We start from the raw sequence: 26,914 nt of genomic DNA, 5'->3' as shown, positions 1-26,914 counted from the left end.
ATCCCAGCTTTGCCACTTGTTCCCTGTGTTACCTTGGAAAGTCAGTTAGCCTCCCTGGACCTGTTTCTTCATCTGTAAAATTAGGGAATTTGGACTCAACCTCAAAAGATCCTTTCCAGATCAAATCTATTATCCTGTGATGTTATATTTATAGAATGAATGAATCTGGACTTATTACAAATCCAAAGTGCCAAGAGAGACAGACAGACAGACAGAGACAGAGACAGAGAGAGATTCTCAGCACTAATGACTGGTCCTCACAATGAGTTCTTTCCTTCAACCTATTTGTAAAGCAGTGATGCATTCACTGGAAAGTCCCTGTAAGTTGAAATTGTTATAATTTTAGATTGAATTTATCTGAGTTCAATATTCAAGTAGAATATTGAACAAAATTGTAGTTCTTCAGAGAAGCCTTAGTTCTTGTCTGTGTTCATTCTTTTCCTGTCTTTCCTCCCATGCCCCAAAGTTGAAAACATAGACATCTTGTCACATTATTTATTCTAAACTTGTCCTTTCATCTGAAACAGCTTTTCCTACCCCCTGCCCATCTGCAAATTCTACAGGGGATTTGTGGGCTGGGAAAGAAATGAATATTTGCTTCAAAGAGCCCTCATGTAAGAACTGAGGTATTTTATTGGACTTGGTCCTAACAAAGGCTATTTTCTTTCCCTACAAGTCCTGGAAATTCTGATTCCTTTGGCATGAGAAAACACCAGCTTCTGTCATTCTGAATGGAGACACCACCCAGACCAACCAACCTGGAAGCTGGCCTTGTCTTCAGTGAGTGGCTGGGGCATTATTCACACAGGAAGTTTCAGATGGGACTGAGTGGGAAATGGGAATGAGAGCTGGCATCACTCATCCCCAGTTACAGAGACTAGCCAGGCAACTGAATGGTCAATGTGTTCTGAGACTTTTCCTACTCACTGAGAGGTTTAGAGATGTAGCACAAATCTGAAAAAAAAAAGAGGAAGGCTGTTGTGTTATGCCAGGACTGAAGCACTTCCTGGGCAGGGTTGGTAATATTAAAACCAGACAATGGAAAGAATGTTTTGAATCCTTTGATTCATTCTAACTTAGGGGAAGGTGCAGTGGCAGCACCAGATTCACATTTGTTTTACTTCTGGGGAATGATTGAAAAGAAACTTGTTATTCGTCCAAAAAGAATCACACACTCCCCAGCATTTCCTATTGCTTTTATTCATGTCACATACAAAGCATACCTACTACTTTTATTTGAATGAGGCAAAATATGTACCACATGAGAACAGCACTCTATTGGCATTATAGAAATAAATATTCAATAAGTTACATTTTGCATAATTCTCCATGTACAAGTACTGAAATTTGTTATAAATTAAATAAATTAAAACAAAAATAGATAACATCTCAAGCTGTTGATTGGTAGATTGGGTCCAGTTCCCTAGTCTCATTCCAACCTTTCAGCACCCAAATCCTAGATAGCTTAAATGTGCCATTATTTAGAACCCAAAGTAGACCTTCATCACAGCACTTAAGGCCCAAGCTTAAGAATTATGTTTGGGGAATATGGGCAGGTTATCAACAAGTTGAATTTGGTGGGTTAGACTGTAAGATATGGAGGTATGGTTCTGTTTACTCCTCATGCCTTGATGGGTTGGGTTGGGTCACTCTACTCTTAAACTTGTGATTCATCGGGGAATTTAGGGATAAAGTAATATTTAAGACTGGGAACAGTGAATGTCCATGTACTAGCTATTTCCTTATAGTAATGCGGGCCTTAAGAAATGAACCCAAGTCCCATGTTGTAACCAGGGCATGGAAATGAGTAGAATGTAAGCTCTTCAGGCCTTCATGCGTTCTGAACTTTCTAGTGCAGGGCACACAGTGGCAAGCCATGAACCTTAGAGTACTTGGTAAATATTGGGGGGAATAAAAGAAAATGATGATGTCCATAAGATTGTCAAGGAGAAAAGGAAAATCTAATTCTACACATATAATCAGTTGCCTCATGTGCACAAACTTTGTCCCAACTCCTGCGAGACCGATTCTTTTAAAAGTTCATAGATGTAGAGCTGGGAGGGACCTTAGAGGACATTTAGTTCCCCTGCGCCCCCACTTTATAGATGAGAAAACTGAGGCCCACAGATGTTAAGTGACTTTTTCATGGTTACACAGGTAATTTAAGAGGTTGAACTGGGGATTCAGGTCCTCTGACTCCAAGTTCAGTGCTCTTTTCATCGAACCATATTTAAAGGGTTTGTCCCTTTCTTGCCCATTCAGTTATGAAAACTCCCCTCAAAGCAGCTGCTAAAGGAAAAAGGGGGAGCATTTGCTGGAAATAATTTAATGTCCCCCCAGGTTTACATCTCTAATTTCCCTACCACCAAATTTTACAGTGTTTAATTAGTTCATTTGTACAAACATTTTCTAAGAGGTAGGTCAGAGTTGGTGGCCCTATAGGTGAAGGAAGTATGAAGGTTGAGTCACACTGAATGAGCAGTGTTCTTGGGGTACAGGGCTAACTAGGCCATGCTATTTCCTATGTGAGTACAGCATGATTCTCCAAAGATCCTTCCAGCTGTAAATCAGAAGAATTTCATGACAGGGAGGGCCTAAATGGTAATGGCTATCTTATCAGAATAAGCTGCCTGGGTAGTTTTTTTTTTCCCTTTGGTAGTCATGCTTTAAGGACATTAGACTGGGATTTTTTTAAAATAGCTTGGTATTATGGGATGTGGGAATGGTCAAAGCCATTTGTTTTTTTATATAATAAGACACATTCCGATTAATGGCCCAAACAAGACTATGAGGCTTCAGGTGTAAACCAAAGCAGCGGCAGTAGAGAAAGTTGTGTAAAAGAAAGAAAATACTAATAGTCATACTCTAAATCTGATCAAAAAGGGGATGACAAGAAAAGCAGAGGTCATCTTAATCTCAAAGCATAATGCTTTTTTTTAAAGATCGTTCTTTCAAATTTCACTGACAAAGATCTTCTAGTGAGTTATTGTTACTCTCTCTTGCCACATATAAAAAGCTGGTTTTCTTCATCATATGGCAGAAGTTCATTCAAGTGATTTATTTTCTTTGGTTAAAGGTTAGTTTTGAAGACTGAAGAAATATATGAGCATGTAAATACATATGTAAGCGTGTTTTAAACAAACCCAGGCCAGAAAGCATTTTTTAAAAAACTATTTCAGGATTTTTTTTGCAGGTGGGGGTGGTGTGTGGTTGAAACAAGTCTTCCTGGCATCTGGGAATGGGGTATTATATTTGTAATTACATTCATCTGTAGTTAAGCAGGTTCTCACCTAGTCATATCAATGCAAACTAAGAGGTATTGCCCCAAAGGAGAAAGAAGAGAGACTGGGGCCTAAGACAAAAACGGTTGGGCATTCTCCTAAAAATTTGGGCGAGACAGTTTAGAGCTGGTGTTCTTAAGTTTTTTTGTGCCATGGACCCTTTTGGCAGTCTGGTGAAGCTTATGGATTCCTTCTCAGTAGTGTTTTGAATACATACCATAAAATACATAGGATTATGAAGGAAATGGTGATATTGAAAGATAGTTATGGAAGTACTAAAAAAGAAAAACAAATTCAGGGACTTCAGCTTAAGAATCCCTATTTAGGGTGATCATTATAGACATACCAGTTTTAGTTGTTTAGACTAGAAATCTTTGATGGATTCTTCTTGATCCTTGTCTTCCTCCAAGTTCTTACTTGTTTGCAAAAGGGAAATCGTGATAGAGTAATTTAAGCCGAAGAAGTTTTAAGTATTTGCAAAAATGATCTCATTTGGGGCAGCTAGGTGGCTCAGTGACTAGAGCACCCACCTGCCCTGGAGTCTGGAGGACTTGAGTTCAAATCCAGGCTCAGACACTTGACACACTTACTAGCTGTGTGACCTTGGACAAGTCACTTAACCCCAATTGCCCTGCCTTCCCCCCTCCAAAAAAAAAAGATCTCATTTACTCTTACAGCTTACTCTGAAATATTGAGGGAGCAGGCATTATTTCCTAAAATTTCTGGGAGGGGAAAAGAGGCACACACACAAAGTCAACGATAGGACCAAGGTCATATATACAATTAGGTTATAGAGCATGTGCAAAGACAAGTTCTTCATTCCTTAGCACATTGTCGTGGAAAGAAGATTGGGGATTGGGTCTGAGTTCTGCTAGACAACTAAATTGCTGTTTGATCATAGGCAAGTGTCTTAGTTTTCCCATCTGTAAAAGACGGATAATAAGACTTACCCTAACTGCCTAACAGGAATTAGGAGAGGATGAAATGGAATAATGGCTGTGAAAACAGTTTGAAAAGTTAAAAGCACTATACGAATATAAGGTATTTTTTCCACTAAACTATGATGCTTTTGAATATATTGACTCTTAGCACTTAATTCCTAGTCATTTCTCCAGAATGTTTTGCACATAAAAGAACTAAGAATTCACACGTGCCTGGTGGCCAAAGTCCTGACAGAAACATCTTGATGACAGACTGAAGCTGATTTGGAGTTAGTAAAAGAATGTCTTTCGGTGCTTTATCATACCAGATATGAATACTCATTAAAAAGAAATGAATAAGCAAGTGAATGTGGCACAAGGCACAGAAAGGACCATTGTGCTTCCTGGTGACTCAACATCCATTCCTTACAATGACATCAGAGTCAGGAGCAGTGTAGCAGATTACTGTGGGAAGTTGAAGACTCTCACAGGCTTTAGAGATCTAATCCTGGAGTTCTTTACCTATTTTATCATTATTTGTCTTGTGTCAAGGACCCCTTTGGCAGCTGGTGAAACCTATGGATACCTTCCCACAATATTGTTTTTAAATATATGAAGTAAGTTTTTATTGTTGTTGAGTTGTTTTTCAGTTGTCTGACTCTTTGTGACCCCATTTGGGGTTTTCTTGGCAAAGATAATAGAGTGGTTTGCTATTTCCTTCTCCAGCTTATTTTACAGATAAGGAAACTGAGGCAAACTGAAGGTTGAGACTTGCCCACAGCTGGCACTCTATCCACTGTGCCATCTAGCAGCCCATAAAGTAAAATACATAGAATGATAAAGGAAACCAATTATATTGAAATATAGGTATCAAAATATATGTATTTGTTTTAAAAAGGTCAAAGACCCTAGGCTAAGAACTCTTGATGTAATCCAGCCCCCTTATCATATAGATGAAAAACCACAGAAGAGGAGACCTCCTATGAAGGTCTTTAAAAATAGGAAAGAGAAGTTTGTGTCAGACAAAGTCGTGCTGGAAAACAGGTGTATGGGATGCACATCAACTCAAGATCCCTTTCAGGCCTGTGACTGACTGCTAAGAGATGGTTATATCTTGTCTTGGGGGGACATCCTTTTCCTCCATCTCAAGGGAGGCAGATTTGTGAAAAGGGAGGAGTAATGCTATGTTCTGGATTACCCACTAGGAGAGGAGGGTGTGATCAACACCTTGTATTATTGTGTTATTAAAGGACCTTACTTAGCTATTTGGAGCTGGAAAGAGCCATTGCCACTGCAAAAGCAGTCTGAAATTTGGAGAACTCAGCAGCTCCAGGAGGAAAGGTCACCTTTCAGTCAGCCTCAAAGGCGCAATTTGTGGCTCCCAAATATTCCGATTTCTTCTTGTGCTTCATCCACATTTTGCGGAGGATGTTGGGGGTGCCGCAGCTAGTTCTGCCTGTCAGCGGTACAGAGGCTTCTGCTCCCTGGGGAAAGGCTGGATCATCTTCAGGCATCTTCCTAGCCAGTCTTCTAGGTCTAAAGAGAGGGGTGGAAGAAGAAACACAAATAATTTCTACTCTCCCTCGCTGCAATGATATTGAATCTCTTTCCTTTTGCATCTGGGGTGTCCCTTTCCTGGGGAGGAGGAAAAGAAACTCTTCTGCCCCTGCCCTCATATTCCGTTTTCCTCAGGCTGATGCCAGAAGAAAGTGAGGTGGCTAGATTATTCCCATGGAGCAGGCTCTTTTCTACGTCAAAAACCTTCAGTCCTTCCTATTGTCAGTCTTAGCCTGGCATTTAGAACCCTCTACAATCTGACTGCAACCTGTGTTTCCAGCCTTTATTATAAGCTGGAGGTGAGGGGTGGGCGGGGGGGGGGAGGGGAAGGTCTAATTTTTTTTTCTTTTCAGTGTCTAGTGTCATGGCACTAATTGAAATGTATGTGTATTAGAACCAGGGGTCTAGACTGTTTTCAAATGCAGTGATTTTCATTTGTCTGCTTGTCTCCTAGTAGGAACCAACTATGACTATTGGCATGCAAAGTAATATGCAGCTCAGCGTGCGTTGGGGGAAAGTCTTTTAATATAAGACTGGGAACCCAGCAGCTGTGATTCTTTTGGCTTCACCCCTAGGTGTTGGCTAGAGTCTGTTTTTAAGTCTTTCTGACAAATTTTTCCAGTAGGCCAAATAGTCTTGGTTCACACTGATCTTGCCAGTTTTTTTTTTTTTAACTCTTATATAGCATTTATTTTCTGACTCAGTCATTTTGGCATTTAATTGTATCAGTCTTAGATTCATGGTTGCAGCTGTGTTTCCCTTGTTTCTTTGACTAGATTGAAAATGCCCTGCAGGTAGGCCCTCTTTCATAGATGTAATTCAGTTTGACAGACATTGACTGCCTGATAGTGTGAGGCACTGTACTAGGCACTGGGAATAGAGAGTTAACAATGGATCAGTCCCAGCTTCCAAGTTTAATTTCTACTGCTAGATACTATATGTATATTATATTATACACTATATCATATATAATATAATATTACATACTATTTTAAATTTATTTATATATGTATTTATACAATTTCTATATTAATACTATATTATAATATATATTATATTATATGCTATATTACAGATATGCTTATTTGTAGAGGGAGCAAATGCTAACAACTACTGTGAAAGGGAAGGACTAATTAAGGAGGTGGCCCTGGTGTAGAGTCTTGATGGAAGATGAGGCTTATGGGAGGTGGAGATGAGAAGGGAGTACATGGGAGATGGCCCATATGCATGCACGGACAATGGAGACGGAATGTTGCTCAAAGGTGAGAGATGGTGGTTCAATTTGGCTAGAATGTAGAGTGTATAAAAGGGAGTGATGTGGACTTTCTACCCCTCTGGATATTTATCATAATACTACTGAACTTGACCTAAACGAACTTGATTGGAATTGAAGACTTTTGTTTAGCATCTTCTACCCTTGGTAAGATAGTGAAAGGGAGAGGGAACACAATTCATCCACCCTGGTAGCCCATACCTGGTGGCCTTCAGCTTTCTGGTTGTTCTCCCTGACTTGTCTCTTCCCCAATTAGTTCTATCCTCCACTTATCTAGGGTAGTTAGATAATGCAGTGGATAGAGTGCCAGGCCTGGAGTCAGGAAGACCTGAGTTCCAATCCAGTCTCTGATACTTATTAGCCATGTGACCCTGGGCAAGTCACTTACCCCTTTTTGCCTCAGTTCCCCATCTGAAAAATGAACTGGAGAAGGATTGGCAGACCATTCCAGTATCTTTGTCATGAAGACCTCAAATCGGGTCACAGAGAGTCTGACATGACTGAAAAACAGCTTAACAAGAACAACTGCTCATCTATCAAAGTGATCTTCCTAAAGTGCAGGGCTGACCAGGTTACCCTCCCCACCCCCCGCCCCCCGCTACTGAATAAACTTCTGTGTCTCTCTATCACTCTTTATTTTTCATATATATATATGTATATATATATGTATATATATGTATATGGATATATATAAATTATATATAAATACACATCATATATAAATAAATAGATAATACCTAATATAATATATAATAAAAATAAAATCTCCTGTCTGACTTTTACAGCCTTCTGTGCCCTCTATTACTTTTCCAGTCTTCTTACATCTTATTGCCCTCCATCTACTCTGTGGTCCAGGGACGCTGGCCTCCTTGCTGTTCCTCGTACCAGGCATCGGTCTCCCGACTCTGAAATGCTCTTCTTCCTGATCTCTGCCTCTTGGCTTCCCTGGCTTCCTGCAAGTCTCAGCTAAAATCTCATCTTCAAAAAGCCTTTCCCAGCCTCCCTTAATACTAGTGCCTTCCCTCTTTTGAGTATCTCCCATTTATCCTGTCTATATCTTGTTTGTACATAGTTGTTTGTGTGTTATCTCTCCTGTTAGATTGTAAGCTCCTTGAGGGCAAGGGTTGTTTGGGACTTTGTATTTAGCACAGGGCTTGACGCATAGTAGGCACCTAATAAATGCTTGTCAGCTTGATGAGTCATATCTCTAGTTGTTTTTAGAATTGTTGCCTACTACCTATCTCTCTGCATACCCCTGAAAGGTGAATCATTGTAGTTCACTGGCACTTGATTGGGGAGGAACAAACATTACAAACACAAGAGCAAGAACAACAGTGAAAGAGTTCTCCCCTGCCTTTGTTCTAGGTTATTGTTCCCTTACAGAACCTGGAGATAGGGTAGGGCAAGGAAAAAAAATTTGTATTTTATGGATGAATATTTACACATTGTGTTTTCTTTACCTATTACAAGGAATCCTTGGCTTAATTCAGGACATAGCTTGTATTTATTTACATAGTTATTTGTATGTTGTCTCCCTTTTTAGAATGTGAGTTCCTTGAAGGCAGAGACTGTTTTTGATTTTTTTTTTATCCCCAGCCCTTAGTTCAGGGCCTGCCACATGCTTAATACATGCTTGTTGACTGACTTAAAAAAATCAATAAAAAATAAAACCATATTCATATATATCCATCAGCATAAAGTCTGAACTCTAAAATAAGCCCAAGTTAATGGAGTTTTTCCATCAAAAAGTACATCAGACCAATCCTGGAGAAATAACTAATGAGGCAGCTCTAGGGAGTGGAAGTTTACTACCCTCATTTGGTGGTGATTCATGATGGGCAAGGTTTTTGAGTAGCCGGATGACCTCTGACCTAGACCACCTGCTAGTCCTCCATCTCCTTCCAGAGAGGCATTTGCCAGGAAGCTTCAAAAACTCAAAGAACTTACTCCTTTGTCAGAGGACGATCACTTTCTTCTGTTGCTGCTACTTCATTGGCAGGAGGCTGTTTCACCGTGATCCTGGGCACTGATAGTGAGGTCTGGGATATCTGTGCCATGCAGAAAGATGAAAGAAAAGTGTCAGGATATGGCTACATACCCGTGTTTCTAGTGGCTTTGGTTGAACTTACTTAAAAGGAGATTTTGTAAATTGAATAAAAAAAGTGTAGAGGAAAAGCCACAAAGGGACAAGTGATCATTCAATGAAATTGTTAGCATATAACAAAAGAGGAGTTTTGGCACTTGGAGTCATCTGTGACTGTTCCTTCTCCTTCATCCCTATTATTTGAATTTATCATCAGATCCTATTGATTCTTCATTTGAAAAGACTGTGAAGTTAGAACCTTTATCACCATCCTACACCAATTACTAGGTCAACGCCTTTGCTACCTCTTGTCTGGACTGGCCTAACAGCTTCTCTGACTCCCGTTTTTGGAGTAATGGCGACTCATATTTATATGTATCTAAGGATTTGCAAAGCTCTTGCTTCTGAAAACCCTGTGATAGAAGGAGTACAAGTACTATGATCTCCATTTTTGTTGCTACTGTTGGCAGAGATACTGAAGTGCTTTGCCATTTCCTTCTCCAGCTCATTTTACAAGTGAGGAAACTGAGGCAAATGGGGTGAAGTGACTTGCCCAGGGTCACACAGCTAGTAAGCTTCTAAGACCAGATTTGATCTCAGAAAGATGAGCCTTCCTGACTCCACTCCCTGCACTCTATCCACTGTGCCCCCTTAGCTATCGTCTCCATTTTACTGGTGACAAAACAAAGGCAGAAGGAGATTAACTGACTTGTCTGGGGCCACATAGCAAGGTATCAAGCAGAAATTCAAATTCAGACCTTCTGATTCCAGAACCAGTGCTTTTCCCACTAACGACAACAGCAGCAAGCATTTATATAGCATTTACTATGCGCCAGGCACTGTGGTTAGAGCTGTAAAAATGTTTTCTCATTTGATTCTCACAACAGCCTTGGGAGGTAGATCCTTATATTATTCTCATTTTATAGTTGAGAAAACTGAGAGGCAAATAGAGATAGTCACTTGCCCAAGGACACAGCACTGGTGGAGGGGAGGGATGGGGAGAAAATTTGGAACTGAAAATGTTATGGAAATGAATGGTGAAAACTAAAAACAAATGAATAAACAAATAAAAACAAACAAACAATATTAGAAGCTGGATTTGAACTAATGCCTTCTGATTCTAGGCCCAATACTCTATTCACTGTATCATCATGCTGCCATGGTGGTCACATAGTTTACAGGGATAGAGCATATGTTGGGGTTTGCAGTCATCCCACATCTCCCTTTCTGAGGCCACCATCTTTGACTTCTGTTCTCTGTCTTCTACAACTTTGCAGTTATTGCTATCACCACTAGCTGACCCTCCTTCCATCCAACCCCCATTATGCCTCTGCTGCTGCTATTACCCTTCTGAGGACAATGTCTCGGCCAGAGGTTGAGTGCTACAATCCTTAAGCCTCCCTAATTATTGTGTTTACTGTCCTACTTTCCCTTCACTTTCAAAGTGAGAGCCCAGGACCAACTCTGCGCAAAGGAAGCAGGAAGAAGGTTGAGAAAAGTCCCTCTACTGAGAATCCGCTACTGATACATTGTATGACTGGCTCAGTCACTTCCTTTCTCTGGGCCTCAGCTTCCTTATTTATCAAATGTGAAAATTAGATGAGATAACCTCCATGTTCACTTCTAGCTCTAACATTTCTGAGAGTCTTTGTAGCTTATGTCGAGGTTTTTCAAGATGTCTTCACACTTCTGAACTCCTGCCATCTTAAATTGCAAGCCTGACTCTGATCAATCAGTCAATATTTATTAAGTGCCTACTATGTTTCAGGCACTATGCAAAGTGTTGGGATTACAAAAAAGGCAAAAAACAAAAAAAAAATTTAAAAAAAAGACAAAAGAGGCAAAAGATAGGCCCTGCCCTCAAGGAGCTTACAATTTAATGGGGGAGACAATATGCAAACAAATACATACAAAGCAAGCTATATATAGGATAAATAGGAAATAATTAAAAGAAGACATTAAGAGCTGTTAGGAAATGTTACCTATAGAAGGTCAGATTTTAGTTGGGACCTAAAGGAAGTCAGGGAAATCAGTAGTCAAGCAGAGAAGAGAGTGTTCTAGGCGGAAGAGAGCCAGAGAAAATGCTGGACACCTAGAGAAAGAATGTCTTATTCATGGAACATACAGGAGGCCACTGTCACTGGATCAAAGAATATGTGTTGGGGAGTAAGGTGTAAGAAGATTGGAAAGGTAGAAGAGAGCTAGGTTATGGAGGGCTTTGAATGGCGAGTGGAGAATCCAAGGCAGTCTGGCTGCATAAGAGATACTAATGTCTAAAAGATGAAAGAAGGGATGTGGTATTCATTAAGATGTACAAAAATATCTATAGCAGCTCTTTTTATGGTTGGCAAGATCTGGAAATTGAGGGGATGCCCATCAATTGGGGAAAGGCTAAACAAGTTGTGGTATATGAATGTAATGGAATACTTTTGTGCTATAAGAAATGATGAATGGGCAGACTTCAGAAAAACCTGGCAGCAGCTAAGTGGAGCAATGAGTAGAGAACGGGCCTTAGAGTCAGGAGGACCTGAGTTCAAATCTAGCCTCAGACACTTGATACACTTACTAGCTGCGTGACCTTGGGCAAATCACTTAACCCAAATTCCCTGCCTTCCCCCCTCCAAAAAGCAAAAAAAAAAAGGAAAACCTGGAAAGGCTTATATGAAGTGATGCTGAGTAAAGTGAGCAGAACCAGGAGAACATTGTTCACAGTGACAACCACTTTATATGATGACTGACTTTGATAGACTTAGCCCTTCTCAGCAATACAAAAACCTAAAACAATCCCAAAGGACTCATGATGGAAAATGCCATCCACATTCAGAGAAAGAACTATGGAGTCTGAATACAAATCGAAGCATACTATTTTCTTTTTTTTCTTTTCTGTTTTTTTTTTCTCATAATTCCTCCCATTTGTTCTAACTCTTCTATACAACATGACTAATGTGAAAATATGTTTAATAGGAATATATATGTAGAGTCTATATCAGATTGCATGCCTTCTTGGGAAGGGGAGAGGGGAAAGAGGGGGAGAAAATTTAAAACTTATGGAAATGAATGTTGAAAACTAAAAATAAATAAACTAACTTAAAAAAAAGAATTCATTAAGATGCCAAGATGTCCTTGGCAGAAAATAAAAAAAGGAATACTTATTCTAAATGGTTAGGCTGAGTGGTATTTTGTTTTCTGATGAAAATCTTATTACTCCTTCAAATGTAACTGGTAATGAACCAGCTATTCTTGAAATGATTTAGTGAATGACTTATAGTAGGCATTGGATAATGCTTGTTGACTGAGTGATTGATTTGGCAAACTGAAGGACTGCCCCTCTTCCTCACTCCAGGCCACCTAGCGTAAGCTAGAGACAAAAACATCCTCTGTGGCTATTCGTGACCAACTTGGCACCGTTCCCTACTGCATTAGACCGGTTGCGTTAGAACTGAATTGTCTCAAAAGAGCTGTTAGTGGTATGTAACTATCCCTTGCCAAAAGAGACTACATAATAAGGTAAAAACCAACATGACTTTAAAAGCAGAGGAGTTTTCAATAGTGAGATGTCTTTCTGTCATTCTCAAATCTAAAACAAAGGATACCCAGTGTCCCCTGCTCATGGCACATACTGGGACAGGCGTAGCACAGCAGACATAGGTAGCTTAATTTATCTTACTTACCAGAGATTTTCCATATGCTCGATTCCCGCACAAAATTAATGGTTTGGGTTCAGAAATTCCCACTGCAGAGCAGAACAGAAATAGCATTATCATTTAGTGGTACCATGTGTCCTGCCTCCCTCTACTTCTTGTATGATTCTCACAGCCAATACTCAAGTACTGGCTGCAAAGATAGCTCGAGGATTTTGTAAAGTGTAAAGACTTTGTAAATTGTAGACAGTTGAGGACTTTGTGCCAGGTGCCGAAATCAGAAGGCAGGGTGAGGATCTCCAGAAAGGCAAGTGGAAACTTTTTTTGGATGTCAGGTAAGATAATAACCTTCTCTCTTAGCACTTTTTAATGGAGAAAGGAAAAAAAAGAATCACCCCCAAACCCCTGTAATTTAAACCTAGGGGTCTAGCATCATGGGAATTTTCCTGATTTGCTCTAGAGAAGTGGAAATTGCCTAACTCTGTCAGAGAGATCAGTCTTCCTAACTAACCTTGGAAGTGTATCACAGTGTCAGAGAAATAAAAGGACCTCAGAGACTGCCAATAATAATAATAATAGCCACGTACTTTCATATACCACTTTTAAGTTTTGCAAAGTGCTTTCCTCATAATTACCCCATGAAGAAGGTAGACTAATTGAATCCATGATCAAAGCATGTCAATAACATCCTGACAAGTAATCATGCAGCCGATTCCTGATGATATCTATCAATGAGGCACTTCGCTACAAGAGACCGATGGATCAGTGATCACAGGGTCTCTGTGTATTCTTTCTTTGAATAAGAAGGATGCTTTCTTGTGTCAGAGTTATTCCTTTGGAGAAGGAATAGAAGAATCTTGTATGCATATTAGGTGAATCCTCATCTTATAGGTGTCTCCTACTTCCTGACTTATCAAGCCTGTCAAGATCAAAGAGCATCCTATAAAAAAAAAAAGGATCCAGGCTCTTTCAAAAACAGGTGTATCTACTGAGAGAATCTTGGTAATTTTGAGGCATGATTACATCCTAGAACAGTGATTCTCAAAGTGTGGCCCAGAGATTGAGAACCTTTTAGGGGATCCATAAAGTCAAAATTATTTTTTATAATAATAAGACATTTTAATTTCTAACATACTAAAAATTTATAGATATAACCTACATAAACAAAAGCTATTTTGGGAGGGGTCCTCAATAATCTTTAAGAATGTAGAGGGATCCTGAGACCAAAAAGTTTGAGAACCACTGTATTAGCATAATCCAGTGTGATTTCCAATTCTCAATACCACCTCTGCCAACTATTGTCTCTTGGAATATGGTGGTAGAACCAGTCAATGAAAAGAGAGATATGACAATTTAAGAGAGTGGTAGTGATAGTTATGGATATCTCCTGATTCTTTTTTACTCAGCTTGAAACATAGATCAGACCAGAGTGGGGATAGAATTTTAAAATGCATTTTAATTGAATGGTTTGATAAAGTTAATATTTGATGATGAGTGCTTATTAAGCTCCTTGAGGTAAGGACTGCTTTCCTTTTTTAAAATCTTCATATTTTCATAGCCTGGAGCAGCTAGGCGGTGAAGTGGATTGTGCCAGACATGAAGTCAGGAAGATTCATCTTCCTGCGTTCCAATATGGCCTCAAACATTTAGTAGCTGTGTGACCCTGGGCAAGTCACATAACCCAGTTTGATTTGGTTTCCTCATCTGGAAAACGAGTTGGAGAAGGAAATGGTAAACCACTCTAGTATCTTTGCCAAAAAAGCCCCAAATGGAGTCACAAAGAGTTGGATATGATTGAAAAATGCCTTAACAACAACTAACTCCCGGAGTCTGATAGTGTCTTGCCCGTTCGTTATAGGGACCTAATAAAAATCTGTTGAATGTGGTATCCCTTTTGCATAAAACTCCTAGTGCTTCCCACATATTATCCTGCTTATTCTCATAATATCTTAGTAAAGTAGGTCACAGGATTACAGGGTTTAGAGGGCCCCTAAAGGTTAATTCATACCTCTTCTTCTAGATTAGGAAACTGAGGCCCAAAGACAAAATGTTACGTAGTCTATAAATAGCAGAGCCAGGATTCAAATCTAGGTGTCTGTCTAGAAATCTAGTGCTCTTTCCATTACACTCCATACCAGATGGCTTAGCTGGGCAGATGAAATGTTACTGAATGAAGTCAGTTGCCATTTTTAGGAATGCAAAAAAGTCTTTACTGATTCAAGAAGGACAGTAGACCCCTTTCCTTTAATGCTGGATAAAACGGAAAATTCAGGAGCCTTCTCCTTTGGTTCAGCAAAAAAGTATGCTTAGATCTGAGTGCCTGTAAAACTCCATCTAATTTATATCTGGATCAACCTGGACCTTCTTCATGATGGGAGAACTGAATACTTGGACTCGTTTTTAGATGAGTCATCTTTTGGAAGGAAACAGGAAAGAATATGTTGGCTTGGAAAATCCTCTTCATGCAAGCGTATCCTCTTTCTCTCTTCTCCCGTCTCCACATATGGCTAGGCTGGCATCTTCTGTCAGACCGAGGATCTTGGGGAGTTAGATACCTCCATCGCTCAAAATCAGACAGAGAAGTGGACTTCCCTACACTGTGCCAGTACTTGAACTGTATATGATGGGCAGATGCTCAGAACTTAACACCTAGATAGGCTTCATCGAGTTTGAAGATAGTTCCACCCAGTTACAGATTCCCAGAAGGATAACAGGGCTTACTTACCATGTCTGGCTGTGGTTTTGGCCAGGGGCTGTGCTTGTTGCCCATTCTGGAGGCGGCCAAACCTCCTTTCTTCGCTATCTCTGCAAAAGACCTGAAGTCGATCATTCCTGTGGGGCAGAAGCTCCAGAGGCCCATGGATGTGATAATCAGTCACTGCTACCACCTACAGGGGAGAAAAAGAACTGACTTCTTCATACTTTACACTCTAAGGAATTATGGTCATCTCTTTGTGTACCTCCAGCACCCTAGGGAAGCCTTTATGCCCAAGGTCAAAGTTTTTTTTTTTAATTGCTAAGAAGTTTTGTCTTTTTCCTGAATCTGGTTAAAGCTTTTTGTTATTGTTCAGTTGTATACAACTCTTTGTGACTCTGTGGACCATACTGTCCATGTCAATGGGGTTTTCTTGGCAAGATATTGGAGCAGTTTGCCATTTCCTCCTCCAGTGGATTAAGGCAAACAGGTTAAGTGACTTGCCCAAGATCACATAGCCAGTAAGTGTCTGAAGCTAGATTTGAACTCAAGTATTCCTGACTCCAGGCCCAGTTTTCTATCTACTGAACCATCTACTGCCTCCTCTGGTTAAAGCTAGAGAGTTAAAAATGCCTAGAAGTTCAATACTGTTTTTAACAATTGGGGGAAACTTTCCTTTGCCTTAATGTTGACTAAAAATATGCAAAGGATCTCAGAGTAGGAGGAAACCTCAATGATCTTCTAGTCAAATTTCACAAATGTGAAGTCTGGATTCAGTCAAAGGGCTGCACTTGAGGACCCAGAGGGCCACATGTGGCCTTGAGGCTACAGGTTCCCCACCCTAACCCTTATATACAGATACCTTTAAATACATCCCCGACAAATGGTCATCCAGACCCTGCCCGAGGATGTCTAGTGACAGGGAACTCACCATCTCCTTTTTATTCCCCTCTTGGACAATTTTTTTTTTTCATTTATTACATTAGGGCCTGCCTTTCTGAAAATTCTGCTCATTAGTCTCAGTTTTGAACTCTGAGGATAAGAAACCCTTCTTATACACTGCAACCTTTTAAATATTAAACTATTTTAATGCAACTCTCAGTCCCTTCTGAAATCTCTTCTCTACCTTAAATATCCCCAGATACTTTGAATAATCCTCATACAGCATGAATTTGAGTCTATAAGGGTTCTTCTTAATGTTTTCTTATTTCATTTCTGGGGTTTTTTTTTTTCTGAAAAGAAGAAAAACTTCTACTCTGGAAATCACAGGAAAAAAAATTCAGTAACAGGGAAGTGATACCCAAGATAAGTAAGGAGATGATAAGAGAATATCTGGGTGACCTTAATGGATTTAAGTCACATGGTCCAGATGACTTACACCTTCCATTCTTGAGATGACTGGCAGATGTAATTGCTGAATAACTGCTAGTAGCATATGAAAGATCTTGGAAAACAAGAGAGATACCACAGAATTTGTTGTTGTTGTTCAGCCATGGCCAACTCTTCATGATCCCACTTGGGATTTTCTTGGCAAAGATACTGGAGTGATTTGCCATTTCCTTCTCCAGCTCATTTTACAGATGAGGAACTGAGGCAAACAGGGTTAAGTGACTTGACCAGCTAGTAAGTGTCTGAGGTCAGATTTGAACACAGGAAGATGAGACTTCTTGATTCCAAACCCAGCATTCTGTCTACTGGGCCACTGAAAAATTGGAGAAGGGCAATCGTCATCCTGATTTTCAAGGGGTAAAAGAAAAGAGTTTGCAAACTATAGGCCAGTAAGCTTGATTTCAGTTCCTAGGAAAATTCTTGAAAGGATCATTAAAGAGGTGGTTGGAGTACAACTAGAAAAGAAAACCCGGGCAATTACAAAGAGGCTACATGGAATCATTAAGAGGTCATGCCAGACTAACCTCCTTGCATTTTTGGGGGAGGATTACTAAACTAGTAGATGAGGGGAATGCTGTGGGTATAGTTTACCTAGATTTTAACAAAACTTTGATAAAATATCTTGTACTAGTCTTGCAAAGAAGACGAAGAGATAGGGATTAGGCAAATGATACCATCAGATGGATTCAAAACTGGTTGAATGTTTGGAGTCAAAGAGTAGTTATTAATGCTTCAGTGTCTGTGTGGCAGGAGGTTTTGAGTGGAGTACCTCAAGGAGCCATGCCCTGTTCCATTTAACATTTTCTCTCACACGGAGAGTATGCTCATCAAATCTGCAAGTGCACAAAGCTGAAGGGATCGCTAATTGTGGGTGACAGAGACAGAATTCAAAAGGGTCTTGAAAGGCTAGGGTATTGGGCTGAATCTAGTACAATGGAATTCAATAGGGATAAATGGAAATTCTTATACTTTGGTATAAAAAAATATCAACTCCACAATTAGAACATAAGGGAGGTATGAATAGGCAGAAGTTGTTCTGAAAAAGATCTGGGGATTTTAGTGGATTGCAAGCTCAATAGGAGTTGTCAGTGTAATGTGGGAGCTAGAAAAGCTAGCTCAGCCCAAAGGGTATAGCTTCCAATAATAGTTCAGAGAGGTACATTTTAAGCAGGACATTGATAGAATGCTGGATAGTGTCCAGAGGAAGGTGAAGGGCCTTGATAAACTATGATATATGAAGATCAGTTGGAGAAACTGGGCATGTTTAGCGTGGTGAAAGAGGAGACTCAGGGGGGACCTGATATCTGTGTTCACATATTTGAAGGGCTGTCTTGTGGAGGAAGGGGGAAACTTGTTCTCTTTGGCGCAACGAGTCAGAAGTTGTTGCTGTTGTTTGTCCTTCATTCTCAAAGAGAACCATGATATCAGGGAGGTGATGCCATGACACGCAAGTGAATTGGATTTAAGTCAGGGCAGGCTGGGCAAAGGCACCAGCCTTACTTTCTCTTCCAGAGCTATCTGGGTCCAGTGGCAAGATATAGATCAGGATGACTGGAGATGGCCCTGGATGCAATGGGAGAGACCTTGGTCTTTTTTAAGCTAAAGTCTTTAACAAGTTTCAGTTTGACTGAGGTAACGCCTATTCAATGATTAAGGCTAGGTAAGAAATGAAGCAGAGAATGGCCTCTTTACCAAGTCAAAAAAGAAAAAAAAAATCAATCTGGGAGGGGAAGACCCTCAGAGTCTTTTGTTATTTACTAGCTCTTGTGACGATAACAAATTATCTGAGCTCTGACAAGAATGCATACACTCCTGGAGAATGCAAAAGCTCTGTCTTAGCCCTATCGGCCTCCTAGCCTTAGAAGTCTGAGTTGTGAGACAAAAGCATCTACCACAGTAGTTATGTCTTCTGGAAGACAAACTATCTTCAAGTAAAACCTAAAATTAGTCTTGTTAAGATGTGAGTCTCCTAAACACTGATTGTTCTGTCTTGGCTATGTGTAATGATTCTCAAGGGGTGTTTGGTACCTGCAAGCCTGTTTCCATTGCTGGAATTCCAGAGCCACTGTTAGAGCCTCCCAGCCCAGGATGCCATAGTCATGCTCTGTCAATGGGGATTACCTAGTAGGAACAATGGTTGGGAGTTTCAGGGAGGCCAAATTAGGCTTGATTTTTGGGAAAACTTACTAACAATTAGAGATGTCCAAAAGCGGAATGGTTTGCTTTAAGAGGTGATGGAGCTCTCTTCCTTGGAGGTCTTCAAGCAAACGTTGGACAACAGCTTATTGGGGATGTTATGGTGGAGCTTCATTTCAAGTATGGGTTAGACTAAATGGTCATTGAGGTCCCTTTCAAAAACTCTCTAGTTCTGTGATTCTTCTAGTAGATGTGTTCCAGAAAGTTAATACCCCTCCTAATATGTGGTGCCCAGAATGGAGCATCATACTCTAAATGGAATTTGATCAGAACAAATCAGTGTAGGACCATCGCCCCATCATGAATCATTTGTTCATTTGGAAATAATATTTATATATTTGTTTCTCCTTTCCATATTCTGGATTGAAATGTTTACTTCACAGTATTTAAAGCTATGGAAAGGAGGTTCTAATAAGTCATTTTGACTATTATAAATTTCCAAATTAACTACAGGAAGGTGCTATCTGCATCCAGAGAAAGAACTGATAAATAGAAGTATGTATAGACTGATTTTACCTATATATGTATGTATATACATGCACACACACACACATACATTTTTGTGCCTGATAGTAGCCATCATTAGGGTGGGGAGAGGGGAGAAAAAAGGAAAAAAAGAAAAAAAAAAAAAGAAATTTACATGCTAACTTTATTATATATTTAAAAGGAATAGCAAATTGTACATAATAGACTCACAGTTTCATGTGCAATCAATTTTATTAAACTATATTAGTGAAATGCTTGTTTTATTTCATAAATTAAAAATAAACAAAATTTTTAAAAAAGAAAAAAAAGGAAGAAGGCTCCAAAGTCCCCTTGTGGCCACAACTGCCTTCCTTACTCCTATGAATTATTTTAGGAAATTATTCAAACATGAATCTGCTTACTACGGAAGTGAGTAAGACAAAGTTTAACTGGGTCTCATGGCGGGAAACTGAGCCTCAGTCCAGGCCTTAGCATGTTAGAGCATGGTTTATGGCTAGCCTCTCCTGGAGACAGTCGCACAGCAGGTACTTTTTATTTTCCATATCTCATCTGTGTTTGTTGCATCTGAAAGCAGTTCCAAATCTTCTAAGAGCCAGATTCTTGCCCCACCCTTAGAGTAAAAGGGAACAGAATCTATTTCTGCGTTTGTGATCTCTTTGGTGAATTTTACCATCAATATGTCATTGTTTAGGGTGTTGATTTATAGCTAGTTTGGTTTTATCTAGGTCAGGAAATGAACCATGTCGTGGCTCAGTTTAGGTTTCTGACTCGATTCCAGCCATTTAGAGCCTTTGGGTCTCACTATTTGCATTAGAAGAAAGTCGTTTTTCTTTCCTGGATGTAATAGAAAGTCCAATGTTCACAGAATTCTGCAGTGAACCAGGGAAATGTCAGACCTTAATCCAGGTTGAGTGGCACCACTAATCCACTCTCTGAGATAAATTGCTCATTTTGTGGCTGCAAGCCTCTACAGTGGGTGGTCCTGCACACAGCACTCCCAGCTCAGAGCCCTGCATAGCTCCTTTCTCTCAACTCTTTCCCATTAGTCAAGTTTAAGGGACTTGCCTCAGGTCACACAGCCAGTAAGGGCCTGAGGCAGGACTCAGACTTAAGTTTTTCTGACTTCCCAGTCCTGGGATCTGGGTGCTACGTCACCAGCCGCTTGAAGACTGTGCCCATGTTTGTGAAGTAATGGAGTTAGGGCTGGCACGCGGAATTTCTGGATTTTTGATCTTTTCAAATATCCTTTGGCCTCCCCAGCATCCCTTTTGATGCATTTCTCAAGTGATACTGGAGCCAAATCTAATCCTTTCACATCAGAAAAAAATAAAAGATTTTTTTTTTCAGCTATATTGGGTTAGGTCAAGTAGGAAGAGACTGGTCGCTATCTTCCTTAGGTCATTTCCATGAACGTGAAGTACTCAGCCCTGCCGTGGCATGCTTGAGGTTGGCCAGGCCAGGGAGTAAGCCTGGTTGCTCTCCAGGTTATCTGCTATTTTGCCTCCCTGTGAAATAAAACCTGTGTATCTAGGGATGCTAAAAGAAAGGCAGATATTTAGAAAGAATAAAGGTTTCCTGTCTGTATTTCAGGAAGAGAAGGGAGGAAAAACATCACTCTATCCCTCCCTTTCCTTTTTTTCCCCTGACCCAAACACCTTAACCTAGCCATGGTGCTGTGGTTCTCAAAGCGGTACAATATCTTGGGGCTATTCCATGGGGCCCCCACAGTAGAGTACATTAAACCCACACCAGGAAATGGACTGCTGAAAGGTTTGATTGTGTGGCTCTTTGCTCCTGAAAGGCTGGTTTATTTTCTAGTTTCAACAGTACAGCTTGTTCCTGCTGCTTGTTCCTTCAGGCTTCAAACCTGACAACGGCCACCCTGATCTTTCTTAGCAATAGGGGTAGGAAGGAGGCAAGGAGCTAGGGACCCTAACTAAAAGAAGTCTAGGAGATGGTGGCTCACTTCTTTAATATGAATATTTCTTGAGTTAACAAATGGTCTCCTTCCAGAACAAGAGAATAGAAGCTAAAGACTTTGACAAATACCTAAACACTAGTGTATAATGCAATCAGACAGATTGTATTTTTATGGGATGGGTCCTTTGGTTCCTTGGTTTCCATTTGGTTGTCAGTCCAGGAGGTCGGTGAAAAAACAACAGGCAGACTTGGAAATCGAGTGTGCGAAGTATAAAACGTGGGGTTCTTGTGAAGTAAGATCAGAACAAAGTGTGGCTGGCAATTGCAGGCCTCAGAATGAGTCCTGAGTGGGAGAGTTATGAAAGAAGGGATGGAAAAAATGCGGAAAGAGAATTCTGAGCAAGGAAAAAAATCTGGCAGGAAAGCCCATCATATAAAAGAGAAGCATCTGGCTACGATGCAGCCTGAAGGTTTTACAGTAGATGTAAGAGTGGGTTTCTCAATAGAAGGGTTGGTCAATATGGAAGATTAGTGACAGTGGTTTTGGAATATTTCAGGGAGTCTTTAAAGTAGGGATAGAGTGTCCTGAAGGCTGGAGAGTGGATTAAATTAGTGTTTGCCATTCTAGGGACTTCAAGATCCAGCCTTACAACAACTCAATTGAATTCAACAAGCATTCTTTAAGCTCCTACTATGTATAAGTCACTGCGTTGAGGATACAGATAAAATGAAAAGTCCCCACCCAAAAGGAATTTACATTTTCCCCAAGTGATGTGTATGTCTGTGAATTCTTGTGCACACAAGGTATCATTAAATTACTTCTTACTTTGAGACTTAATTAGGGATTAATTAGAGATGAGAGAAATGATTATTTCTCACTCATATTAATCATCAATTATTAAAATTGGGGACACCCCAGTATTTTCCCCCAATACCTTCCCCACCCCATCTCCTTGCTCAATCTCTCTAGGACAGGGCTGATAGAAGATAGGATTAATACTCTCCCCATTCTGGGTATTGCTACTCTACCCAACTAGCTCAGACTTAGGTGGGGGATATAGATTTTTTTGTCTAGATTGCCCAAGGCTGGGGTGATCTAAGCACAGGGATAGTCTCTGGCCAAGACTGACATGACGTCACTCTCAGCCCCTCATTGGAGTGAGCTCATGTATCTTTGTAAAGTCCACCTCTCAATAATTGTTAACCAATCAGAGCTGATAGACACCCTCAGGATACTCTTCTTCTAAGTTAATAAAATGATTACCTATTATTATTATTATATTACCCATAATTAATTAAATTACCCAGAAATTATGTCTCTTGAACTTTTTAAATGCCACAGATGGATTGGTGATTTCACTGAAAGGGGTATTCCCTGTATGGTGCAGACCACAGCCTAACTACACTTTCTTAGACTGAGGCTATTCCATGTCCTATAAATCTACCATGGGGGTCCACCCAATGATCACAGGGCCTTTATATCTTGGCATTGCAGAGATATCAATGGAAGTCATGACCAGCCATATCTTCTTCCAGTCATAAATTTCTCTGGGGCTATCATTTACATTGGTTTTCCTATGCAACTATTCCTTGGTAAAAATCATAGCCTTCTCACACCCACCAGGCACCTCTGCAATGTCCTCTGAGTGAACCATGGCTTTATTGCTAAAGGCATTCAGGCTATCCCATGCTTTGCAACCTTACAGGATCATCAGAAGAATATTGACGTTTAAAAATGAAGAGTCTTGGGGCAGTTAGGAGGTGCAGTGAGTAGAGCACTGGTCCTGGAGTCAGGAGGACCTGAGTTCAAATCTGGCCTCAGACAAGTTGACACACTAACTAGTTATATGACCCTGGGCAAGTCACTTAACCCCAATTGCCCTGCCATCCCCCTCCAAAAAAAAAAATGAAGAGTCTTTGTTTCAGAGAGTAGATTGGGGTTTTTAAAAGCACTGTATAATTTCCCCACAGTGATCTAATGAACTATCCTCCTATTTAATTACAAGCCCAGTCTATAGTCTATAAATAGTATTTGACCAAGACAGGTATACTCATGGGTTCTATGGGTTGTCCACACAACTTGTATCACCAAGGCATTCTGCAACCATTTGTTTAGATCATAGATCTCATTTAGGAAGCTCTGAAGTGTTCTGGAACTTGAAACAATCAGCTTAATGTCATCTTCAAGTGAGAACAACTAAAGGATTTCACCAGTTATGGGGAATTTCTCTTCCATTTGGATTCAATGCTGCATGTCCTCCATGACCATGGCAAGCACTTTTGGCAAGCCTACATGTTTTATGCCTCATTTGATGTCAATAGTCCTAAGGTCACAAGACAATTTTGGCTCTATTGTTATACCATTCAAGGAATCTTATATTGTGTTAATATGTTCATGAGAGACATCTTTTTAGAGGAGAGCCTTTAAGGTATCATTTTGCCCTTTTGAATGAGGGAATGTGTGTTTGTACAGTCAACAAACAATTGTATCTTATAGCCTCTGCACTTTTCAGCCAGTCCTTCAATTGTAAAGGTGTGGTTTGCTACAGAATATTATTGGAGAAAGCCTGCCTATTCCCTTTTCATTCAGTCAAGAGGCATTTATTAAGTCTTGCTATGTTCCAGGCACTATTCTAAGCACTGGGGATACAAAGAAAGGCAAAAATATGGTCCCCACATTAATGTATCTAGAAATTGTATTACTTCTGTTTTTACACTATCTGAAATTCCATTATCTAATCACAATTTATTGTCATTATATTTTAAACCAGTATTTCACTTGGCTATCGTAACTTTCCTTCTGGCAAGAAGATCAAGTTTTTGCTGGTGAGATAGCATTTAGGGGCTTTCAGTCTCCCTGTTGTGGTGATTGATTTATATGAGTTGAATTTCCTTAGGAAATGGTGATAATCAGTGTTGACACCTACTCTCTTACTTACTTCCTGTTTTCCATCATCAACAGCTAAAATAATAACTTGTTGGGATGGAGTTGTCTTAGTCATAAGCCATATCTTCCCATTTTTACTCTTTATTTTAATTTGGTATTAGTTTTGATCTTTCATCCAATGAAATGATAATCTGACTATACTTAGTCGGCTGACTTAGGATGGACTCCCACACCAGTGAGCAGTTATTTCCCATTCATTAGAATATAATTAATTTCATTTTTTGTATCTTATTCAGTGCTAACTACTTCCAGATTTCTCAGTTTTCTTTTTGAAGAATGTATTCATGATAGCAATCGATCAATAAACATTTATTAAATTCTTACTACTTTGGACACTGTAATTAGAACTTGGTATACAAATAAGAAGCAAAAACAGTCTTTGTTCTCAAGAAACCTTAATCTACTCAAAATTTTTTAGTTCTGAACTATGTATTTTAAGTAATTTTCTATCTTTGCTGTTGCATTGAAGTTCCTAAGTATTAAAATATATATTGATTTAATTTGCAGGATCTTATCAGGCCATTCCTAAAACTTTTATCTCTTCATCCTTCATGGTATATATCCAGCTGCCATTATCTTCATGATAGTCTTTTTACAAATCTTTTTCTTGAAAACTGCAATATTAGATAACCAAATATCCCATGGCATGACATTTCTTGTTGTCTTTCATGTACAACAAACCCAACCCTATTAACTCCTTTATTTGCTTCTCCAAGGAGAATAAGCCGTCCTTCCATTTAGATGCAATTTCCATTTTTCTACTAGTTTCATTTCTAGGATGTCAAGATTGGTATGATTTAGTTTCTCCACTAGTATGGCCACTCTTTAGTTACTGGGCAAGATCAATGGCTAAGTTAGTATTTGCATGTGTTTTAAAACTTATGTGATTATTAGTATTCTCTGTCCCGTTTTCCACCACAGAGCCATTCTCACTGTGCAAATGATCCCAGAGTGAGGGCCATGTTGTATTTCTTATTTTCTTTTTTTTAATTAATAATTTATTTATTTAATATTTTAAGTTTTCAACATTGAGTTCCACAAGATTTTGAGTTACAAATTTTCTCCCTGTTTCTACCCTCCCCCACTCCAAGATGGCATATATTTGGATTGCCCCGTTCCCCAGTCAGCCCTCTCTTCTGTCACCCCACCTCCCCCCCATGTTGTATTTCTATTTGTTGCCTGTCTTGCCATACTAGCTCATTGATGACAAGACTCTCTGTATTTAGCTAGACTTGTTCTCATTAATTAGACGTAGTCTGTAGTTTGCCATACTTGGTATGGTAAGACCTGTCAGAGCTTGTACTTTACTGGTGTAGCTTCAAGAACCAAGGGTCACTTCCATGTCACACTGAGTCATTGAAGTAGGATGTGTGGTAGCATGAGGTAGCTAAATATAATAAACAAACATCTATTCTATAGACTGAGCAAGTAATATGCCTTGCACATGCGTTCTTATTTTTTAAACATATGTAGATATAGTTGCGATGAATAAAATATAACTAACTTAATTTGACAGCATTTCTAATTTAATGAGTTGCTTGTGCTTAATTAGGGGAAGCTAATAATATCCATTGCTACTGTTATGTAGGATGCTGAAAAATGTTTTTGTGTTAAAAAGGGGTCCTCATACTCAAAAATATTGAGTGTTACTGGGCCAAAGGACTTCTCAGGTTCTTTTCAACCACCTGATTTAGAGATCAAAACTAAAATGCAAGGACTATGGAAAACCTTGTATCTGAGCAAGGCCAACAACATGTTTTCTAAATGTAGAAATGACCTCTAACTTATGTGATCTCTAACAGTTCTGATGATAACAGCTTTTAATTATGAAGCACTTTCTGTCAATGACATTATACGATAGGTACCCAAAGTATTAATATCCCCCATCTCATAAGTGAAGAAACTGAAGGCCAGAGAAGAAAGTGACTTGCCCAGGTATATATATATATATACACACACATATATACATACACATACATACATATATACATACATATATATGTATATACATACATACATATATATATATACATATATATATATATATATATATATATATATATATATATATATATATATATATATATATATATATATATATAGCTAGTAAGTATTAGCGGTCAGGCTGAACTCAGATCTTCTGACTCTATTTCCAGGGTACTGTCCAGTTTGCTTTCTATAAGTATCTGAATTTAGAAAATGAAGTTAGAGATAGAGAATACCACCCACAGAGGCCAAAAGTCCATGTCTAAGGGAAAACTGAAGGAAGATAGGATATCAGAATATAAATGCTTTTCTTTGTCAATAGTCAGTTAATAAGCATTTGTTAAGTACCTACCATGTGCCAGGCACTGCACTAAAAACTAGGGATAAAAATAAGACACAAGACAGCTCTTGCTTTCAAGGAGCTCACAGTCTAATAGGGTAGGCAACATGAAACCAGCTGTGTACAAACAATACATACAGGAAATAGTGAGTTTTAATTATACAGTTGTCCCAAAAGTCTTAGTGCAGTTTAAAAATTAT

At 39.4% G+C, this 26,914-nt stretch overlaps 1 protein-coding gene across 1 annotated transcript in view; it reads right to left on the bottom strand.

Moving 5' to 3' along the window:
- Nucleotides 1–1,181: 1,181 nt before the first annotated feature.
- Nucleotides 1,182–26,914, bottom strand: part of VXN (vexin) — a 34,375-nt gene continuing 8,642 nt past the window's right edge. Inside the window, exons 3-6 of the mRNA XM_036750943.1 lie at nucleotides 15,481–15,643; nucleotides 12,786–12,847; nucleotides 8,979–9,079; nucleotides 1,182–5,737 (exon numbers count right to left, since the gene is read on the bottom strand). Coding sequence (XP_036606838.1) covers nucleotides 5,551–5,737; nucleotides 8,979–9,079; nucleotides 12,786–12,847; nucleotides 15,481–15,643 — 513 coding nt within the window. The 3' untranslated portion in view covers nucleotides 1,182–5,550. The remainder of the gene's footprint in view (nucleotides 5,738–8,978; nucleotides 9,080–12,785; nucleotides 12,848–15,480; nucleotides 15,644–26,914) is intronic.

This window comes from Trichosurus vulpecula, chromosome 1 (genome assembly GCF_011100635.1).
Source record: "Trichosurus vulpecula isolate mTriVul1 chromosome 1, mTriVul1.pri, whole genome shotgun sequence".
NCBI lineage: Eukaryota > Metazoa > Chordata > Mammalia > Diprotodontia > Phalangeridae > Trichosurus > Trichosurus vulpecula.
Note: the sequence above shows the minus strand (reverse complement) of the source record. Positions and strands in the feature narration are given on the sequence as shown.